Source organism: Hypanus sabinus, chromosome 1 (genome assembly GCF_030144855.1).
Source record: "Hypanus sabinus isolate sHypSab1 chromosome 1, sHypSab1.hap1, whole genome shotgun sequence".
Classification (NCBI taxonomy): Eukaryota; Metazoa; Chordata; class Chondrichthyes; order Myliobatiformes; family Dasyatidae; genus Hypanus; species Hypanus sabinus.
Window position 1 is genome coordinate 137908934 of NC_082706.1, and position 23380 is coordinate 137932313.

General features: G+C 42.6%; 1 protein-coding gene across 1 annotated transcript in view; it reads left to right on the plus strand.

The window, feature by feature from the left end:
• stk3 (serine/threonine kinase 3 (STE20 homolog, yeast)) overlaps positions 1 to 23380 on the plus strand; it is a 455037-nt gene that overhangs the window by 291594 nt on the left and 140063 nt on the right. The window contains exon 9 of the mRNA XM_059976958.1: positions 7088 to 7271. Within this exon, the coding sequence (XP_059832941.1) occupies positions 7088 to 7271 (184 nt within the window). The remainder of the gene's footprint in view (positions 1 to 7087; positions 7272 to 23380) is intronic.

Genomic DNA, 23380 nt, shown 5'->3' on the forward strand with positions numbered 1-23380 from the left:
GATACATACATCTCCACTGAGGGTTTTGCCAGAGACAGCGGAAATTCTGTCGACCTGAAAAGAGATGAAACCCTCTAGCTCAGGTTCCTAACGTGGGATCCATGGACTCTTTGGTTAATGGTAAAGGTCCGTGGCATAAAAAAGGTTTGGAAACTCCTACTGTATCCTGAAGCCACGTTTCCGTCAGAATGAGCACGCAGCTGTCCCTCACTTTATCGCACTCTGATTCAGTCTCAGTCACAGGTAATCTAGTTTCTGGCAATCAAACATTTGAAAGCAGAATCGGCAGGAGGATGGTGTGAAGTGTTTTGCCTTCAGTGTCACACGATTACCAGCACACCTTTCTCACTTTGGTGTCCTTCTGCACCACCTCTGTAAGACCATAGGATAAAGGAGAAGAATTAAGACATTTGGCCTGTCGAGTCTGCTCCACTACTCAATCATCCTTTTCTCCCCCTCCTCCGCCCCACTCCCCAGCCTTCTCCCCATAACCTTTGATGCTGTGTCCAAACAAGAAGCTATCAAGCTCTACCTTAAATACACCCAACAACCTGGTCTTCATGACATTGGGACAAGTTCTGAGGAGGTGCACTATAATGATTCAAAATCAAAAGGCTTGTCATATGAGGAGCATCTGATGGCTGTGGGCCTCTGGGCTCTGGCCACAAGAAGAATGAGGGGCTATCATTAAAACTTGTCATAAGATTGGATGTGGAGAGGATGTTTCCCATGGTGGGACAGTCTAAAACCAGCCTCGGAATAGAGGGATGCCCACTTAGAATGGAGATGAGGAGGGATTTCTTTAGCTAGAGGGTGGTAAATCTGTGGAATTCATTGCCACAGGTAGCTGTGGAAGCCAAGTCATTGGGTATATTTAAGGCAGAGTTTGATAGATTATTCATTAGTCAGGGCATGAGGGGATACAGGGAGAAGGCAGGCGATTGGGGCTGGCTGAGAGGGAAATAGATCAGCCATGATGAAATGGCGAAGAAGGATCGATTTCAATGAGATTGTACAAGGCTGAGTAAGTTTACAAATTACACTACATAGATGGTGTCATTGCCAGTGAAGTTGGTTATCAGAATTTACAGAGGAATCTTGATCAGCTAGGTGCATGAGCAGAAGATTGGCAAATGGCATTGATAGCTGTGAGATGTTACACTTTGGCGAGACAAATGAGGGTACAACTTACACAGTGAATTGTAGTGCCTTGGAGAGTGGTGTAGAACAGAGGGATCTTGGAGTATAATTACATGGCTCCCTAAAGTGACAGAACAGGTAGACAGGGTGGTGAAAAAAGGCTTTTGGTAGGTTGGCCTTTATCAGTCAGGACATTGAGTATAGGAGTTAGGAGGTCATGTTGCAGTTTTACAAGAAGTTGGTGAGACTGTAATTGGACTGTTTTGGGCAGTTTTGGTAACCTGCTAAAGGAAAGATGTCATTATGCTGAAAAGAGTGGAGAGGAGATTTACAAGGATATTGTCAGGACTTGAAGGACTTAGTTATGGAGAGAGTTTGAGCAGATTGGGACTTTTTTCATTGTAGTGTGGGACAAGGAGGGGTGATCCAATAGAGGTGTATAAAATAACGGAAAGGCATAAATAGGGTCAATGTGCGTAGTCTTTTTCTCAGGATAGGGGAATCAAGAACTAGAGGGCATATGTTTAAGGTGAGAGGGAAGAGATTTAATAGGAATCTGAGAGTTCTTTTTCAGCCAGTTGGTATATGGAACAAGCTGCCCGAAAAAGTGGTTGAGGCAGGTATTTTAACAACATTTAAAAGGTACTTGAGCAGATGTGGACAGGAACGGTTTAGAGATACATGGACCAAATGCGGGCAGGTAGGACCAGTTTCGATGGGAATCTTGGTCAGCTGGACCAGTTAGGCTGAAAGGGTCTATTTCTGTGCTGTTTGACTCCAACTGTCAAAAAATTGGTGCACTTATCACTCCTACCATTGATCAAATTGGTGCTTTTACTGATGTATAGGACAGTAGGAGGGCAGCAATTGAAACAACTGTTGAGCTGCACTCATATACAGAATGCAAATAGTATCAATGAGGACTCCACTTTGGCAACATAAAGCAAAATATGCCAATGTTGAAAATTTGAAAGTGAAACATAAAGTGCTGGAAGCACAGCATGTCAGCTACTGGCCATTTCAGATCAGTGAAGTGAAAATAATGCTATGAACAGCTGTCAGTATTCAGAGGCGTAGATAATCAACTAAATGGGCCTGTGATTTTATGAAGAGTAGGAGTGACTCAGTGATTTGAGTGCTGCCAAGTGATAAGGAGATAAATAAAATCTGGATTCAGAGGTGTTGTGAATTGTTGCAATGGAATAGAAGAGGATGAGAGAACTGGAGAACCTAGCATTCTTGGAAATGTGGCATGTAAAAAAGGCTGTTAAACTCTTGGAATGAAACACAGCAATAATAAATTTCTGCTCTAAGTAGCAGGTACTGTATATTTCCAATACCCATGGTTGTTTGGTCCATTATTAACACGTACTTTCTGAGAAAAAATGTTAGTTGTGATTAAGAATTAAGCATTGCAAAGGGCAAACATGATCATTTTATCAGATCATTCTTTGTTGTGCAAACGAATGTCCAAAAATATCTCCAGTGATTATTAGCAGTTCTCAATTCTCTAATTGGATTGCAAATTTCTGCAAATTCTGCTTGTGGCTTGATGATATATAGCTGAAAGCTGTTGATTTTCATCACTAAATTTAAGGTAGTCCAACTAGGACAGGTCTTTCTGTTCCCATTCAATAACAAGAATAGATCCCATATTACATGTTTGATTAGTCCACTTCTGAATGAATTTTATGATTGTACATTTGACCATTGTCACCCTAGCTTCATTTTTTGCTCTTGTTTCATTGGCCGTAATACCTGTTAGGTTTCGTACAATTTCTTTCTCTAATATGGTTATTTCCTTCATCCCTGAGGATGCTACCCTTTGGCCTTTCAGATGGATTAATATTGAATGCATTCTTGTGGTCCTTCTGGTTCCCTTCTTTGTTTGATTTTAATGCTTTTTCTATTTCTCTAGTCCATAATATATCATTAGCCTTCTCATTGTACATTTTTTCTCGTGAGGAATTTAGGGTTTTACACAAACTTTTTCTCATGGTCCTAGTTTGCTTATCTTCTTGGTTCTTCCTCATTGCTGTTTTATCAGCCTGATGTCCCATCCAATTATCCCAGTCAATATCTTCTTACGGTAGCTCTTATTGTAAATGTTTGAGTTGTCTGTAATGATCAGTTATAACACTTGTCAAAGACTTTGAGCAAGAAATTTTAATTTCAAATTATGTTTTATTTTATTGCCTGAGTGCTGTTTAACATTCCTAAGGCAATCTGAAACATCTATTGAGGTATACCCATAATGTTCAAGAATTTGAATTTTTCTAGCTGTAACATTTTTCTGATACTGCTCCTGATACTATTGCTGTAATATTGCTTTAACTGTGATTTCATTTATAGTTATTTACCAATTAAAAGTAATATTTGAATTTTCATGGTAACTGATATGTCAAAATACCTCCAAATAATTGTTTAAGTAGCAAGTGCACTGTACAAAATGGTTGATATGACATTAATAGAATGGTTTTACTATAACTTCTTGTGAAATCCTTAGAGAACAAAGCTATCCTCTTCCATATTGTTTTTATCAGATTCAGGGTAGCTTATGGATCCAATATTTGAGGTGCAACTCCATGGACTCATTGATCAAAGGAAGACTTGGCTAAGTTTTTTAAAATTCTTTTTTCACCTTTTCTTTCTTTTTCCTTTTTGCCTGACTCATGTGATTGTCGCACTAACCAAACTGAAGTGGTTTTGACATTGTTCTACATTGTAACTGAGTCAAAAGCCTTAAAAAGATGAGCAAAATGCAGTTCTTGGAGTTGCTCTAAATGTTTTTTTTATAAGATTTGCCTGATCTCAAAGATCACATTAGCAGTTCATCATTGTGTAACAGTTTCATAAAGGGGGAAGGAGTCAGTACAAAATAATTTTGGCAAGGAATTATTTTGGATTGGTGGATTGGAATAAATGTCACAGCATAATCAGACTTATTCCTCATCTTGAAGATATTGTTAATCAATAAGAGCTTTCTCTTTCCAGATCTTATCTATTAGGAGATAGCACCTTGTTCAATTTGGAATAATTTTGCAAGAATACGACTTGGGTTGAGCACCTTGTTTTTCATCAGTTTGATTGCATGATAAAGCTTGTCAAGAGATGAGGCAGTGAGAATGGAGGGCAGGAGAGGAAGAGATATGCAAGGGCGGAGGGAATGTGGTTACATCAATTATTTTTGTTTGGTGCAATGCAATGGATTCATTGGTGCTATGAGTTTACATTGGTTCATTGCTTAGAATCATGCATCTTTGACAAGAGACACTGCCCTTGAGGATTTTGTATTGTTTTGCGAGAATAAGATAATTTGACCATACTTGAAAAAAGGATTGGGTGGTAAGCAAACTTAGTAGAATTGAACCTCCTCATATGATGCCTGGAAAATCCTGATGGATTTCCCTCATTTTTTATTCCACCTCTTCTTAATTTCTTGAATTTTATTTTGTATATATTTGTTTGTTTTTAGTTTAGTTGGATGTGTTGGTGTGTGACAACTAGCGTTATGTTCGTGCTACTCTTACAACGTGTAGATTAAAAACATAAAGAAATTAATTCAGATAATTAGTATATCAGTAAATTTGTTTTCTCAGTATAATTGTTATTAGATGTTCTTAACTATTTAACAAATGTAACTGGTAGCTCCAATTCTGATTATAATGTACAGAAAAATGATATTTTGGCAAAATGGCCAAATTCAATACCATAAACCAGTTTTTAAAAATCTGCCATTTTCAGCATCTTTCCAAATTCTACATTTTGGCTTTGAAAATGTTCAGTCTCTGGTGAATTCTGAAGATATAATTGCAGTAACAGCAGTTCTGCACTGTTGATAAATTTGCCTTTTGTCCTCATCTGTTTTTGGCTGAAATTCTTAGTGAATAATTTTATAAAATTGTGTTTTTTTTTCCTCTTCTATGAATGAAACAACTGTATACTAATGTTCTGTTTCTGTGATACAAAGTGATTAAACATTTTTTTAAATTTATAAAGTAGTTATTCATTTTAAATGTTTTTCGCAGGAAAGGAATGCTGTAACTTTATTCTAGGTAGAGTTTGTCCAAAGATTCCTGAATTATAGCTAAAATTTCATTATATTTTAGCAGACCAATGCTACTTTCTAAACAATGGCATAAATCTTAAAATGGACTCATCGTGTGTGGAGCACCAGTTCATAAATTTTTAACTTGTATATGCACCTTATAATTTATTAATTTATTTGGTATAATATTACAAACCCCATTTCCAGAAAAGTTAGGATATTTTCCAAAATGCAATAAAAACAAAAATCTGTGATATGTTAATTCACGTGAACCTTTATTTAATTGATAAAAGTATAAAGAAAAGATTTTCAATAGTTTTACTGACCAACTTAATTGTATTTTGTAAATATACACAAATTTAGAATTTGATGGCTGCAAGACACTCAACAAAAGTTGGGACAGATTTAAAATTAGATTGAAAAGTAACACAGAATATTCAAGTAACACCGGTTTGGAAGACTCCACGTTAAGCAGGCTAATTGGTAGCAGGTGAGGTAACATGACTGGGTATAAAAGTAGCATCCGTCGAAGGCTCAGTCTTTGCAAGCAAGGATGGGTCGTGGCTCACTCCTTTGTGCCAAAATTAGTGAGAGAATTGTTAGTCAGTTCAAAAGGAGCATTTCCCAACGCAAGATTGCAGAGAATTTAGGTCTTTCAACATCTACAGTACAAAATATTGTGAAAAGATTCAGAGAATTCAGAGACGTCTCAGTGCGTAAAGGTCAAGGTCGGAAACCACTGTTGAATGCGCGTGATCTTTGAGCCCTCAGGCGGCACTGCCTAAGAAACCGTCATGCTACTGTGACAATTATAGCCACCTAGGCTAAGGAGTACTTTGGAAAACCATTGTCACTTAACACAGTCCGTCACTGCATCTAGAAATGCAACTTGAAACTGTATTACGCAAGGAGGAAGCCATACATCAACTCTATGCAGAAACGCCGGCAAGTTCTCTGGGCCCGAGCTCATCTCAGATGGACCAAAAGACTGTGGAACCGTGTGCTGTGGTCAGATGAGTCCACATTTCAGCTAGTTTTCAGAAAAAACAGGCGTCGAGTTCTCCGTGCCAAAGATGAAAATGACCATCCTGATTGTTATCAGTGACAGGTGCAAAAGCCAGCATTTGTGATGGTATGGGGGTGCATTAGTGCCCATAGCACGGGTGAGTTGCATGTATGTGAAGGTACCATTGACTCTGAGGCGTATATTAGGATTTTAGAGAGAAATATGTTGCCATCAAGGCGACGTCTCTTCCTGGGACGTCCATGCTTATATCAGCAGGCTTTGTAGACACAGAGTGCGTGTGCTTGGCTGGCCTGCTGCTAGTCCAGATCTATCTCCTATTGAAAATGTATGGCGCATCATGAAGAGGAGAATCAGACAACGGAGACCACGGACTGTTGAGCAGCTGAAGTCTTATATCAAGCAAGAATGGACAAAATTTCCAATTGCAAATCTACTACAATTAGTATCCTCAGTTCCAAAATGATTACAAAGTGTTATTAAAAGGAAAGGTGATGTAACACAATGGTAAACATGCCTCTGTCCCAACTTTTGTTGAGTGTGTTTCAGCCATCAAATTCTAAATTTGTGTATATTTACAAAATACAATTAAGTTGGTCAGTAAAACTATTGAAAATCTTTTCTTTGTACTTTTGTCGGTTAAATAAAGGTTCACGTGAATTAACATATCACAGATTTTTGTTTTTATTGCACTTTGGAAAATATCCCAACTTTTCTGGAAATGGGGTTTGTATTTTATGTGTTGTGTGTGAGATACATGTACTGTGTTGTGCACCCTTGTCTGGAGGAACGTTGCTTTGTTTGGTCATATGCCTGTGTACAGTTAAATGACAATAAACTGAACATGAATTCCCCATGTTTTATACATTTGCCAGGATGAAGATGAAGTTGATAACTACACCATGGTGAAAACTAGCCATGCAACCACAAATACAATGAGGGCAACCAGTACCATGAGTGAAGGTGCACAAACAATGATCGAGCACAACAGTACCATGTTGGAATCAGATTTGGGGACCATGGTAATTAACAGTGATGATGAGGATGGAACCATGAAAAGTAAGTACAATACTATGGCGACCCACTTTCTGCGCAGGCGAACCGGCTCACAAATAGATAGCGTACGAGGGGAGACTTTGGTAATGTACCTCTGACGTAATTTCCGTCCGGAGAGGGCGGGCGCTAGGAATTAAATGCCAGCGCTGCGAAGTTTGAATAAACTAATCTTGAAACGACTTACCGACTGCGTGTCGTTATTTCAGTGCTATGTGTAGTACATCGCTACGTTGGTGACCCCGATGGTCCAAATGGGATTTGGACCAAAGATGACCGATTCTTCATCTGTTCACGCAGTTTCGCTAAAACTGCCGATTTTCTGGACGCTGTGACCACGCGTTTGGTTTAGCCAAGCAGAAGCCCAGTTCCAGATTTGGCAGATATCCTCTGATTCCGTGCGTTACTACCACGTGGTGAGCGCCCTTGACCAGGAGATGGCCGCCCAGGTTGCGGATTTCATACAGTCGCCCCCGGAAGAAGGCAAATATGAAGTATTCAAAGCACTGCTCATTGAGAACTTTAGCCTCTCACGGTGTGAGTGAGGTGCCCGCCCGCTTCACCTGGCCGGTTTGGGAGACAGACTGCCGTCAGCATTGATGAACGAGATACTGTCCCTGGCTGACGGACACAAACCCTGCCTCATTTTCGAGCAAGTGTTCCTAGAGCGACTGCCCGAAGACATACATCTGCTGCTGGCCGACGCAGATTTCAGCGACCCCCGGAAGGTGGCAGCCCAGGCAGACGTGCTGTGGAAAGCCAAGAGGGAGAGCGTGGCATCCGTTGGTCAGATTACCAGGCCACGTGCCCAACAGCAGACCAGATCAGGCCCGGCAGTGGAGCGCACACAACACAGAGGCAGGAGTGAGGAGGCCAGCGAACAGTGGTGTTTCTACCACCAGTGGTGGGGCACAAAAGCCCGCCGTTGTTGCCCGCCTGCAAGGGCCAGGGCCAGGGCTAGCTGCCACTAATGACTATGGCGGCTGGCCATCAGGACAGCCTCTTGTACGTCTGGGACACTCCTGGGGGTGGACTTCTTACGAGCTCACAGCCTGCTGGTCGACTTGCAAGGGAAAAGACTGGTACATGCCGAGACTTTCCAGACGTTCTCCCTGGGTGAAGCCAAGTTGCCGGCCCCACACCTGGTCTCCATCACAGTCGGGCAACGAATTCACCAGAATCCTGGCGGACTTTCCATCGATTCTGGCACCGCAGTTCATGGCAGTCATGCCCAGACACGGGGTTCAGCACCACATCCCGACCAAGGGACCACCCCTCCACGCCCGCACACGAAGACTCCCCCCGGAAAAGCTCTGCCTGGTGAAGGAAGAGTTCAAGAGGATGGAGGAATTGGGGATTGTATGGAGTTCCGACAGCCCATGGGCCTCCCCCTTGCACATGGTGCCCAAAGCAGCTGGGGGTTGGAGACAATGCAGTGACTACCACAGACTGAATGAGGCTACAACTTCAGACCGCTACCCCATGCGCATACAGGACTTTGCAGCAAACCTGCACGGGGCAAGAATCTTTTCCAAAGTAGACCTCGTCCAGGGATGCCATCAAATCCCGGTGCACCCTGAAGACATCCCCTAAACAGCACTCATCACCCCGTTTGGCCTGTTTGAGTTCCTCCGAATGCTGTTCGGCCTGAAGAATGCTGCACAGATGTTTTAGCAGCTAATGGACACGGTGGGACACGACCTGGACTTTGCGTTCCTCTATTTGGACGACATCCTTATAGTCTGCAGTTGTCATCAGGAGCATCTGTCCCACCTCCGCCAGCTCTACTCTGGCCTGAGTGATTTCGGCCTCACGATCAACCTGGCCAAATGCCAGTTCGGTCTCAATACCATCGACTTCCTGGGCCACAGGATTACCAAAGACGGGGCAACACCTCTGCCCACCAGGGTAGACGCGATCCACCACTTTGCCCGGCCCAACACGGTCAAAGGCCTCCAGGAGTTCGTTGGTATGGTGAACTTCTACCACCGTTTCCTCCCCTCAGCAGCCCGTATCATGCGCCCTTTGTACACCCTGATGTCAGGTAAAGGCAAGGACATTACTTGGGACAAGGAAGCCTTGGCAGATGCTGCGATGCTGGTGCACCCCAAAACGGACGTTCCAACTGCCCTCACGGTGGACGCATCCAACACAGCAGTCGGTGGGGTGCTGGAGCAACTCATCGAGGGGCGCTGGCACCCCCTGGCGTTCTTCAGCAAGCACCTACGACCACCCGAACTCAAGTACAGTGCTTTCGACCGGGAGCTGTTGGCACTGTATCTGGCAATCCGGCATTTCAGGTACTTCTTAGAAGGCAGGCTGTTCACCACGTTCACGGACCACAAACCATTGACCTTCGCCTTCACGAAGGTGTCTGTTCCCTGGTCGGCTCGCCAGCAGCGACATCTGTCCCACATCTCCGAGTACACGATGGACATCCAGCACGTCTCGGGAAAGGACAATGTCGTGGCGGACGCACTCTCCAGACCAGCTGTCCAGGCCCTGTTCCCGGGGGTGGACTATGCAGCACTGGCGGAGGCGCAGCAGGTAGACGACGAAATGCCCAGCTACAGGACCACAGTCTCGGGTTTGCAGTTGCAGGACTTTCTCGTAGGCCCAGGTGAGAGGACCCTCCTGTGCGACGTGGCTACCGGCCAACCTCACCCCATCGTCCCGGCAGCCTGGAGGCAGCGAGTTTTCAACTCCATGCACGGTTTGGCACACCCATCTATCAGGACAACCATCAGGCTGGTCTCCAGCAAGTTTGTGTGCCGCGGACTTCACATGCAGGTCAGTGAATGGGCCAGAACGTGCGCGCAGTGCCAAACAGCCAAGGTGCAGCGGCACACTAAAGCCCCACTGCAGCAGTTCAAACCCACCCACCGGAGGTTCGACCACATTCATGTGGATATCTTGGGCCCCCTACCAATGTCCCGAGGAATGCGGTACCTCCTAACTATGGTAGACTGGTTCACGAGGTGGCCAGAGGCGGTCCCGCTCACCGACACATCTGCCGATTCCTGCGCCCGAGCACTGATCACAACCTGGGTAGCACACTTCGGGGTACCGGCCCACATTACCTCCGACAGAGGCGCCCAGTTCACCTCCAGCCTGTGGTCAGTTGTGGCCAGCCTGTTGGGAACACAGCTACACCACATAACTGCCTACCACCCACAGTCGAACGGACTGGTGGAACGCTTCCACCGTCACTTGAAGTCGGCTCTCATGACCCACCTGAGAGGACCTAACTGGGTGGACGAGCTTCCCTGGGTCCTGCTTGGAATTTGTACAGCGCCCAAAGAGGATCTGCACGCCTCGTCGGCCGAGTTGGTGTACGGCGCGCCCCTGGTCGTCCCGGGAGAGTTCATACCAGCCCCAAGGCGGCAAGAGGAAGAACCCGCAGCAGGCCTGGACAGGCTACACGAAAGACTTGGCAACCTGGCCCCCTTACCAACTTCACATCACGGTCGGACCCCAACCCATGTACCCAAAGACCTGCAGAACTGTAAGTTTGTGTTTGTACGAAGGGGCGGACACTGGGCACCGCTACAGCGGTCGTATGAGGGGCTGTTCAAGGCGATCAACAACAATGGGTCCATATACGTTCTGGACATTGGGGGGAGAGAGGAGTTTTTCACGGTGGACCGACTCAAACCAGCCCATGTGTACTTGGTGCAGCCGGTCTAGGTTCAGGCACCACGGCGCAAAGGCAGACCTCCCAAACAGAGGCTGATCCAGACTGAGGACATTGGGGGGTGTATCACCGGTTCTGGGGGTGGCGGGGGTTATGTGGCGACCCACTTTCTGCGCAGGCGAACCGGCTCACAAATAGCCAGCGCGCAGGGGAAGACTTTGGTAATGCACCTCTGATGTCATTTCCGCCCGGAGAGGGTGGGCGCTAGGGGTTAAATACCAGCACCATGAAGTTTGAATAAACTAGTTTCGAAACGATTTACTGATTGCGTGTCATTATTTCAGCGCTGTGTGTAGCACATCGCTACAATACATTACATTTTAACTTTTTAACACTTCTAAGTGTTGAATACTATAGATGATCATTTTTTGCAATAATGCACATTTATAATAGTATTTTTACCAATATTACTACGAATCCTAAGCCCTGAATCAAAATGAATGCCAAGTAAAATAAGGGGAACAATTTAGTGAGAAGGGTATAGTGGATGTCACAGATGCCATGAATGCCCTTTGAACCTTATAGTTAGCAAGGGTCTTGACCCGAAACATTAATAATACTCTTTTCCACTGCCTGGCCTGCTGAGCTCTTCCAGTACTTTGTATGTGTTTCTTGGATTTCTAGCATCTGCAGATTTTTTCTTGTTTGTAGCAAGCATCCTTTGATAGAATTAACATCTATGAGAAAATAATCCTGAAGTTTGCTTACTTCTGAAGTCATCATTGTTATTCATCAAAAGGCAAATGTGTGAGGTAGTGTACAGGATGCAGAGTTCATATGCCAGAGGGAATGGTGGGGGTGGGATCATCTTTGGCAGGCACAGCAGTACAAACTTGTGTATTCAAATTGGTTCTGGGTAAGGTTCCAAAAGGCATATGTGACTGGTTTCTTATGGTTCCTTTAGGAATACAGTGGATTCTGGTTAATTGGGCCATTAGTTAATGAGACAGCCATTTAATTGGGACAACTCTTAAAGAACAAAAACAAATCCAGAACATCCAGATACTATGCTGCTTAATTGGGACAGGAGACTATAGCCGAAAAGTTTCTAACTAGCGTCAGTCCTGTGGCTGTTGTGCACTACACCATGCTTAGAATGAAGAGTTTTTAAATAGTATCAGTTGCATATTTGTGTTTAAAAAAAAAGCAGTTTTTGTCACTGATAGTTGGTAAAAAAAATAAGCAATAAGACAATTCAGAACTGTGTTGCTTACTGCATTTTCAAGCATTCAGGCTTGGTGATGCTAGAAACAGCCAGGAGTGTAAATGAAGCAATTTCATGACTTCAGGAAGTTAAAAACTATGAAGGATTTGAAGGCATTGACCAGCATCTTGAAGGTTACAATGAAAAATAAGATTTGGAAGATGCAAATGTTGAAAGCATTGAATGGAGGCAGTCCATCATCTGCATGGGTGATCATCATTTACTGTCAAAATCAAGAGAACACCGTATGAATTCCTCCATCAATAACTATCAGGACCTAATACACAGTTTTATAGTACTGTAGTAGTATTGATAGTGTTCTAATTTGTTCTGTATTTCATTTAAGAACATAATTTGTTATTCAGGTAAATGTAGTTTGTCTTTTTTTTTATACCTTTTTAACTATTTCTGCGAAACTTTGGCTAATTGGGGCAGTGCCAAAATCTACTGTTCCTGATGTGTCCCAATGAACTGGAATTCACTGTATTTGTTTAGTTACCTTAAATTATGATATTGTGAATACAGGCAGTCCCCGGGTTACGTACGAGTTCAGTTCCTGAGTCCGTCTTTAAGTCGTATTTGTACGTACATTGGAACAAATACATCCGGTGTTATTTAGTGTCAATCAAATGTTTGTCTTAGTATATAGTATATATTTTACCTTTCTATGCATAAAGAACACTTAAGAAATGTATGTATTCCAATAATTAAACCACTACGTTGCTTAGTAATAATTGTAGCTTTTATCGGGGCAAGGCCTTTCAGATGCTCCATTTTTTCTCACTTTATCCTTTCAAATTGTTCTGATTGTTGACCAACTGTAGTGTAACACTTTTCCAATGACTGATGGCGTTTCACCTCTTTCCAAACACTTTATTATTTCCACTATATTTTCAATCGCGATTGCTTCTTGTCAATGGAACAGAAATACTGCCGGCAGCAGATCCCAAATTGCGCTGGCTCCCGAGGTCTGCTGGGTCTTAAGAACCACTGCACACCGTCAACAGAACAGAAACACTGCTGGCGGCGGGTCCCAAGCTCCGCCCGCTCCCAAGGTCCCCTGGGTCCTAAGGACCACCGCACTGAGACAGGCCAAATGGGACAAGTGGGGGCTGTGCTGGGTTTGGGTATTTGATCCTCCACAATATTCCACATGGGAATTTAAACTGGAGGTGGCTGTGTTTTTTTTAAGCGATCGAGTTGCGAGCTCGAAATCAACCCGGCATGGATGGTATGGTAGTCACTGGATCGACAACAACCCAGCACGGGAGTGGTCTGTCAATGGATCGAACTCACGAACCTCTGTTCTCCTGCCTGGCGCTGATCTCACTGCGCCACCAGCCGACTGGAGGGGGGGGGGGCGGGGTCAGGGTCACACTTACTAAGAACAATTTAAGCCAAATACAAAGTTAAACGCACAGTGTCAACGACAACAACTTAAAATGGTGGACAGCGTCATGATCCAACTTAAAATGGCAGACGGCGTTCTCCTTCCTCGGTTCATAAGTACAAATTGTCTGTAAGTCGGATGTTCATAACTTGGGGACTGCCTGTAGTAGTTACAGACTGTAAATGACTGTAGCTTCATCAATCAAAGTTACAATGTCATCCTCTCTGAGCCCTGGGATTGTGTTTGTTATTTTGAAATGAGGCTTTGGTTATTGAAAATCAGAAAGAAATACACATGTTGGAAATCTGGAATAAAAACAGAAAATGCAAGAAATATTTGGCAGATCAAGCAGCCTTTTGAAGAAGAATTATTTTAAGTGGACCTTGCGAAAGATTTTTGACTTGAAATGTTACTATGTTGCTCCTTCCTCAAATGCTGCCTAGCTTGCTGAGAGTTTCCAGTTTTTTCTGTTTCAATTTCAGATTTCCAGAAAAAGTAAAAATATATCATGCTAGATTTGCCTTTTATTGACTCAGTTTTTTAATTGCTTGCTTTTTTTGTTACTGATAATTGGTAATGAGGTAGTGACTTTTGCTGGGTTTATTCTGTTCCGTGGCGATACTTCTCAATTTCTGAAAGGCCTGAAGTTTTTGTGTGTTCCTTTCACAACATTGTTCTGTGTAGGAAGTTATTTTAATGATCTTGCATTGCCTTGGTTGTAAGCTTTTCCCAAGAAAACCTCATAGGAGGCAGCAGGTGATTAAGGCCTGTCAGCTAATGTTGGCTAGTCAGGCTCTGTACTAGTGTAACAAGTTTGAAGTGAACAAATTCAACTTGAATTTAGTTAAATTGTGATATTCTTGCCACAACAGTGAAGATCTATAGATATCATGCATCTTCCGTACCATTTGCAGTACACTGCACAAGAGATTGGATTGAATCTGGCTGGATTTTCATCATCACACTTGCATTTTGCTGCTGTTGTGATTCTTTCCTCAAATTGCCTACTGAGTCTACGCTGACCTTATTTACACATGTCAATGCCCTTTGGCTTCCAAGTTGTCAGTTAGGTGGAGTAAGTGATAACACTTAGCAGCTGCTAGGATCAACTGATCCTGTGAAAGTTCCTGACTCTATTCAACTGAGATTTTCAAGACGGAGTTTAGGCACAGAAACAATCTTGTAAACCACATTATGGTATGCTGAATAATCTAGGTTTTATGTTAAGCTCTTGAAGATGTATTCTCTACCTTGCATATTTTCTTTGCAGTGTTTTTCAGGTCTAACAAAAAGGAGCCAGTGTATGTAAAGTTGACCGACAGTTGACATTTGTCGTCAATTTTGTTGTTTTCAAAGTTCATGGTAAATATATTATCAAAGTACACATCTGTCACCAGAAACAGCCCTAACGTTAGTTTTCTTGCGGACATACACAGTAAATCCAAGAAACATAATAGAATCAATGAAAGGCCACATCCAACAGGACAGACAAACAATCAACGTGCAAAAGACAGCAAGAAAAAAAAAGCAATAAATATTGTGAACGTGAGATGAAAAGTTCTTGAAAGTGAGTCCATAGGTTGTAGGGACAGTTTAGTCTTGAGGCAAGTGAAGTTGAATGAAGTTATGCTCTCTGGTTGAGGGGGTAATAACTGTTCCTGAACCTGGTAGTGTGGTTCTGAGGCTCATGGACTTTCCTGATGGTTTGGATCGTGGGGGTCCTTGATGATGGATGCTGCTTTCCTGTGGCAGCACTCCGTATAGACGTGCTCAGTAGTGGGGAGGGCTTTATCTGTGATGGACTGGGCCATATCCACTACTTTTTGTAGGATTTTCTATTCGGGGCATTGGTGTATCCATATCAGGCCGTGATGCAACCAGTCAATATACTCTCCACTATACATCTATACAAGTTGTCAAAGTTTTAGTTGTCATCCTGAATCTTTGCAAACTTGTAAGGAAGTAGAGGCACTGCCATACTTTCTTCATAATTGCAGTTACATTCTAGGCCCAGGACAGATCCTCTGAAAGGATAACACCACTGAATTTAAAGTTGCTGATCTTCTCCAACTCTGATCTCCTGATGAGGACTTGCTCATTGACCTCTGGTTTTCTCCTCCTAATAATAATCAGTCAATAATCAGCTGCTTGGTTTTGCTGACATTGAGTGAGAAGTTGTTGTAGCACACTCAGCCAGATTTTCAATCTCTCTTCTATATGCTGATTTGTCACCACATTTGATTTGACCAATGACAGTGGTGTTGTCAGCAAGCATAAATGAGGCATTAGAGCTGTACTTAACCTTACAGACATAAGTATAAAGCAAGTAAAGCAGGGGGCCCAAGTAAACAGCTTTCTGGTGCACATGTGCTGATAGAGATTGGTGGAGATGTTGCCAATCTGGACTGACCAGGGTCTGCACATAAAGGAATCGAGGATCCAGTTGAGGACAAGTTCTTGAAGCTTATTGATTAGTTTTGAGGGGATGATAGTATTAAATGTCAAGCTGTAATTGATAAAGAGCATCCTATTGTATGCATCTTTGTTGTGCAGCTATTAAGTGAAGAACCTATCTGCTGTGGACCTGTTGCTTCAGTAGATGAACTGAAGCTGATCCAAGCCACTTCTCAGGCAGGAGTTGATGTATTTCATCACCAATCTCTCAAAGCACTTTATCACAGTGGATGTAAGTCAGGGGTTCCCAACCTTTTTTATGTCATGGTGCAGTACCGGTAAGTAAGGGGTCCGTGGACCCCATTCGGAACCCCTGAATTGTAAGTGCAGCTAGAAGATAGTCAATGAAGCAGGTTACCACCTTCTTCTCAGGCACCAGTATAGTTGAACCCTGACTGAAGCAGGTGGAACATCAGGCTGCCAAAGTGAGAGGTTTAAAATATCAGTAAACGGTCCAGCCTGTTAGTTATATGGCTGATTATAGCCACAATTCTATAATTATTGCCATATATTATATGCCTATGGTATCCTTTATTCAGCTTGCCTCCCTCCTTGAAGGGTGGAGTGACTTTTGCAATTTTCCAGTCCTATGAACCCATGCCAGAATCTAATGATTCTTGAAAGATCATTACTAATGCCTCCATAATCTGTTCAGTTACCTCTTTCAGAACACTGCAGTGTAGTCCATCTAGTCCAGGTGATTTATCTATCAAGGGTTTCGACCCAAAACACTGACTTCTTCTTTCAACGGATGCTGCCCGACCTGCTGAGTTCATCCAGCTTTTTTGTACGTTTTGATTATCTTCTGACTTTTTAGCTTTATAAACACCTTCTCCCAAGTAATAGCAATAACACTTACTTCTGCTCTCTGGCAGGATTGAACTTCCGGCACAGTGCTAGAGTCTTCCACAGTGAAGACGGATGCAAAGTACTTATTTAGCTTGTTCACCAATTCCGTGTCCCCCCATTACTACTTCTCTAGCAATATCTCTTCTTGCCTCTCTTTTACTCTTTATATAGTATATCTGAGAAAAGTATATTTGATGGTGGTATAACAGTGGTCAAGTGTATTGGCTGCTCTGGTTCCACAGGTGATGTGTTGGTGGTAGTTGTTCAGAGACTTCTTTAAGTTTGTCTGGTTGAAATTGCCTGCAGTGATTGGGATGGCATCGGGGTGCATTGTTTTGTGCCTGCTGATTATGGTGCTCAGCTCCTCCACCGCCTGCCTGAGGTGGAATGTATACTGCTGCCAGGATAATAGCGGAAAGCTCACTCGGCAAACAAAATGGATGACATTTTCCTACTACCTATTGGGTCTTCTGCATTTTGAGTCTTTGTGAGCACTGAGGTAGAATTATGGAATCTAGGAGAGGGTATGTGATCCATCTGTGGAGATAAACCAATGATGTGGCTTCTTCGACTTCCATCTCTCCTTTTAGAATCCCCATTACCTGACGTTTTTGACAGCGTGCTGGGAACCTGTTGCAGTACCTTAATATCATACCCTGTTCCTTCAAATGTGGTGCCCTGGCTGTTAATTCTAAACATTGAATACAGCTTGCGTTATTGGGCCATATTTGTTTTACAATTACGGCCCATCTCTCAAAACTAATTTATTTGTCCAAACATTGTATAAACCATAAGGAGTCAACATGTCAGGTTGTGGTTATACTTCCCTCTCACCTCCAAATCCATCCTTTTAGGGGATGGAGCATGTGAGTGTGTCTAAAATCAGTTTCCTACTTCCATTCCCCTCTTTCATTCCTCTCACCAAAAATGTTGATCTGGTTATGTGGAAGTGTAATTTATTTTTAAATTTATCCTTGGTTGTGATGGGAAAATTCACACTGGCACATCAGCATGTTATATCCTGCTTCCAAATTCGCTCCCATTGGGGCAGAATCCAAAGCACTGAGGTTAAAATATATATTGTTTAGTGCAACTGACTGGAGATGGATTTCTAAACATCTGTGTTCTGGCAAATGTTGTTATTCTCTTTACTTTTTGCCTGAGAAGTGTAAACTGTAAGCTAAGTGCTTGAGTAAATCACAGTTCACCACAAACAACTTTCACTTGGGGAGGGTGAGTAGCCAGCTGTTGTGGTGCATGCAGGTACTAACGACATAGGAAGAAAGTGGGATGAGGCCCTTCAAGCTGAATTTAGGGAGCTAGAAGATAAATTAAGGAGTAGGACCTCAAAGGTAATAATCTCAGGATTACGTGCTAGCCAGAGTTGGAATAGCAGGATAACTAGAATGAATATGTGGCTTGCGTGGTGGTGCAGGAGGGAGGATTTCAGGTTGTTGGGGTATTGGAACTGCTTTTGGGGGAGATGGGACCAGTACCATCTGGACGGCTTACTATATCTGGGCAGGGCTGGGATCAATGTCCTAGGGAGATTGTTTGCTGGTGCTATTGGGGGAGGTTTTAAACTAATATAGCATGGGGATGGGAACCCACACAGAATAGGAGAGGGAATTGATGAAGAGACCAAAGCTAGAGTTAGTGAAGAAAAAAGTAAGAGTAGAGTGCATAAAAGTAAAAAGCAAAAATCGCATAGGTTGCTAGATTCTAGAAGGACAGTGAGTATAAGAGCACTTTATCTAAATGCCCGTAGTATTAGAAACAAGTTTAGTGAACTTGTGGCACAGATCAGTACCAAGGGATATGATTTAGTGGCCATTACAGAAACCTGGTTGCAAGGTGGAGGTGACTAGGAATTACAAACGTAAATATCCAAGGGTATCAGGTAATACGGAAAGATAGGCAGGAAGGCAAAGGAGGTGGGATGGCGCTCTTAATTAAGGATAAGTTCAGGGCAACTATGAGAGACAATATAAAATCTACGGAGCAGAATGTTGGGTCCATCTTGGTAGAGATTACGAATAGTAAAGGGAAAAAAAATCACTGGTGGGTGTTGTCTATAGGCCACATAATAAAAATATTGCAGTGGCATAGGCGATTAACCAAGAAATAACTGAGGCTTATTAGAACAGAACAGCAGTTGTCATAGGGGACTTTAACTTCCACATAGATTGGGTGAATCAAGTTGGTCAAGGAAGTCTTGAGGAGGCAGATACAAGTTCAGTGGGGAGGCAGATACAAGTCTTGAGGAGGACTTCATGGAATGCATCTGTGATGGCTTTCTTGAGCAGCATGTTAGTGAACTTACAGGGGAAAATACTATCTTAGATCATGTCCTGTACAATGAGACAGGTAAGATTAACGATCTTGTAGTCAGGGATCCTCTTGGAAAGAGTGATCACTGTATGATTGAATTGCGCATGAAATTGTTAGATCTAAACCTAGTGTATTATGCTTGAACGAAGGAGACTACAACAGGATGAAGGAGGAATTGGCTAATGTGGATTGGGAGCACAGGCTATTTGGCAGGATAGTTGAGGAACAGAGGAATACTTTCAAAAAGATTTTTCACAGTGCTCAACAAAAGTATATTCCAGTCAAAAGTAAGAACAGTAAGTGTGGGGAGAACCAGCCTTCAATAACTAAGGAAATAAAAGATAGTATCAAATTAAAAGCTCGTGTACAAAGTCACAAAGAGTAGTGAGAGACTGGAGGATTGGGAAAACTTTAAAAAGCAACAAAGAACAATGAAACAAGAAATAAGGAAAGGGAAGATAGAGTGTGAAAGTAAATTAGCAAAAAATATAAAAATAGATTGCAAAAGTTTTTATGAATATATAAAGCAAAAGAGGGTGGCTAAAGTCAATGTAGGTCCCTTGGAAGACGAGAAGGGGAAATTGATATTCGGTGATAAGGAAATGGCTGAGGTATTGAACGGTGGTGGAGCCGGATATGTTAGGGTCTTTTAAGAGACTTTTGGATAGGTACGTGGAGCTTAGAAAAATAGAAGGCTATGGGTAAGCCTAGTAATTTCTAAGGTAGAGACTTGTTCGGCACAACTTTGTGGGCCGAAGGGCCTGTATTGTGCGGTAGATTTTCGAAGTTTCTATGACTATTTTGTGTCGGTCTTCAAGGTGGAGGACACGTCTAATATGCCAAAGAATGATGTTATGGATGTAATGGGAAGTGAAGACCTCGATAAAATCACTGTCACTAAAGAGATAGTGATGAACAAACTAAAGGACCTAAAGGTAGGTAAGTCCCCTGGTCCTGAGGGGATGCATCCCAGGCTGCTGAAGGAATTGGCGGAAGTTATAGTAGATGTGTTGGTAATCATTTACCAAACTTCTCTAGACTCTGGGCAGGTCTCGGCAGATTTGAAGACAGCAAATGTCACGCCACTTTTTAAAAAAGGACGTAGGCAAAAGACGGGAACTATAGGCCAGTTAGCTTAACATCTGTAATCGGGAAAATGCTTGAAGCTGTCATTAAGGAAGAAATAGCGAAACATTCAGAAAGGAATGGTTCCATTTGACAGATACAGCATGAATTCAGAAAGGGCAAGTTGTGTTTGACAAACTTACTGGAGTTCTTTAAGGACATAATGAATGCAGTGGATAGAGGGGAACAGGTGGATGTCATATACTTGGATTTCCAGAAGGCGTTCGATAAGGTGCCGCACAAGAGACTTACAAATAAGATATGGATGCATGGAGTCGGAGGAAGTGTATTGGCATAGATAGTGGATTGGTTGACCAGCAGAAGGCAGAGAGTTGGTATAAATGGGTGTTTCTCCAGTTGGCAGTCAGTGGTGAGTGGGGTGCCACAGGGGTCGGTGCTGGGCCCACAGCTGTTTACCATTTACGGTGATGATTTGGAAGAGGGGACTGAGTGTAGCGTAGCAAAATTTGCTGATGACACTAAACTGAGTGGAAAAGCAAATTGTACAGAGGATGTGGAGAGTCTGCAGAGGGATATATATAGGTTAAGTAAATGGGCCAAGGTCTGGAAGATGGAATACAACATTGGTAACTGCGAGATCATCCACTTTGGAAGGAGTAATAGAAGAGCAGATTATTATTTAAATAGTGAAAGATTGCAGCATGCCGTTGTGCTAGGGACTTGGGAGTGCTTGTGCATGAATCGCAAAAAGTTGGCTTGCAGGTACAACAGGTTATTAAGAAAGCAAACAGAATGTTGGCCTTCATTGCTAGAGGGATTGAATTCAAGCACAGGGAGGTCATGCTGCAACTATACAGGGTACCTGTGAGGCCGCACTTGGAATACTGTGTGCAGTTCTGGTCTCCATACTTGAGGAAAGATATACTGGCTTTGGAGGCAGTGCAGAGGAGGTTCACCAGGTTGATTCCAGAGATGAAGGGGTTGTCCTACGAGGAGAGATTGAGTCATTTGGGACTATACTCTCTGGAATTCAGAAGAATGAGAGGGGATCTTATAGAAACATACAACATTTTGAAAGGGATAAATAAGATAGAAGTAGGAAAGTTGTTTCCATTGGTAGGTGAGACTAGAACTAGGGGACATTGCCTCAAGATTCAGGGAAGAAAATTTAGGACAGAGATTAGGAGAAACTGTTTTTCTCAGAGAGTGGTGAATATGTGGAATTTTCTGCCCAGGGAAGCAGTTGAGGCTTCTTCATGAAATATAATTAAGATACAGTTAGATAGATTTTTACATAGTAGGGGAATTAAGGGTTATGGGGAAAAGGCAGGTAGATAGAGCTGAGCTTACGGACAGATCAGCCATGAGTGGCGGAGCAGTCTTGATGGGTTGGATTCCTACTCCTGCTCCTATTTCTTACGTTCTTATCTTCAGTCATGCAGTTCTGGTCCTTCGAGCAGCGCTGCCCCAGCAACTTCCAACAACCCCGATTTAACCCCAACCTAATCATGGGATAATTTACAGTGACAGGTTAACCTATCTGGTACGTCTTTGGACTGTGGAAGGAAACTGGAGTACCTGGGGAAACCTACGCATTCCATGGGGAGGACATACAGACTTCTTATAGAGGAAGTTGGAATTGAAGTCCTAACTCCAATATGCTGAGCTGTAAAACATCGTGCTAACGGCTACATTTTCCTGCCAGTGAATTAGTGACATTGATAACAGGCACAAGGTGTTCCACAGATGGCAGACTTTAATATAAGGTTGGGAACTTTAACAGGCACATGAAATGTGTACATTTTATGGGTTTCATGAGTTGGCTCTGCTTGCCAATGCTGAAGAAGTGTAAAAGTACTGAGCATTGTTTCTTCTTCCTTCTCAACCTTTGTGTTCCTGTGTAGTGAGTTGCAAAGACTTTTGCAGCTATTTTGCACCAGAATCTAGATTAGGTTTACTATTACCGACATATGTCATGAAATTTGTTGTTCTGTGGCAGAAATGCAGTGGATAACACAAAAATTACTTTAAGTTGTAAAATAAATAAAGAGTACAAAGGACAATTAATGAAGAAGTGTTCACGGACTGTGCAGAAGTCTGATGCTGCAGAGGAAGACACTGTTCTTAAAATTTTGAGTATGATTCTTCAGACTCCTGTACCTCCTCACCAGTGGTAGTAATGAGAAGAGAGTATGTCCAGATGGTGAGGGTCTTTAATGATGGATGCCAGTTTTGAAGATGTCCTCAGTAGTGAGTTAAGTTGTGTCTGTGATGGAAATGGCTGATTCTACAACCCTCTGCAGACTAATTTCTGTCCCTAGTCTTTTATTTTTTTCTGAGCTCAGATCTGCATTTCCCCCAGTTTTGACTCTTGAGTATATGGTAAAAACTAAAAGTATGGTATACTCTTATTTAGTTTTATAGTGTATGCACAGTGGTCTAGAAAGTTTTTTGAACCCTGTAGAATTTTCTCTATTTCTGCATAAATATGACCTAAAATGTGATCAGATCTTAATGCAAGCCCTAAAACTAGATAAAGAGAATTCAATTGAAAAAATAACACAAAAACATTGTACTTGTTCATTTATCGTTGAGAAAAATGATCTAATATTACATGTATTTGTTGGAAAAGCATGTGAACCTTTGCTTTCAGCAACTAGTGTGACTACCCTGTACAGCAATAACTTCGACCAAACATTTCTGTTGATTAGTCCTGCACATTAGTTTGGAGAAACTTTAGGTCATTATTCCTTACAAAACTGCTTCAACTCTAGGATGCAGAGTGAGCTTCCTTGTATGAACTACTTGCTTCAGATCCTTCCACAACATTTCTGTAGGATTAAAATCAGGATTTTGACTCAGCCATTCCAAAACAGAAGTTTCCTTCTTTTTAAACCATTCTGTTGTTCATTTACATTTGCCTTTCGGATAATTGTCTTGTTGCATTATCCAACTTCTATTAAGCTTTGCTACCATAACATTCTCCTGTAAAATGTCATGATACAGGTTTGAATTCACTGTTCCCTCAATGATTGCAAGCTGTCCAGGCCCTCAGGCAGCAAAGCAGCTCCAAACCATGATGCTCCTCCCACCATGTTTCACAGTTG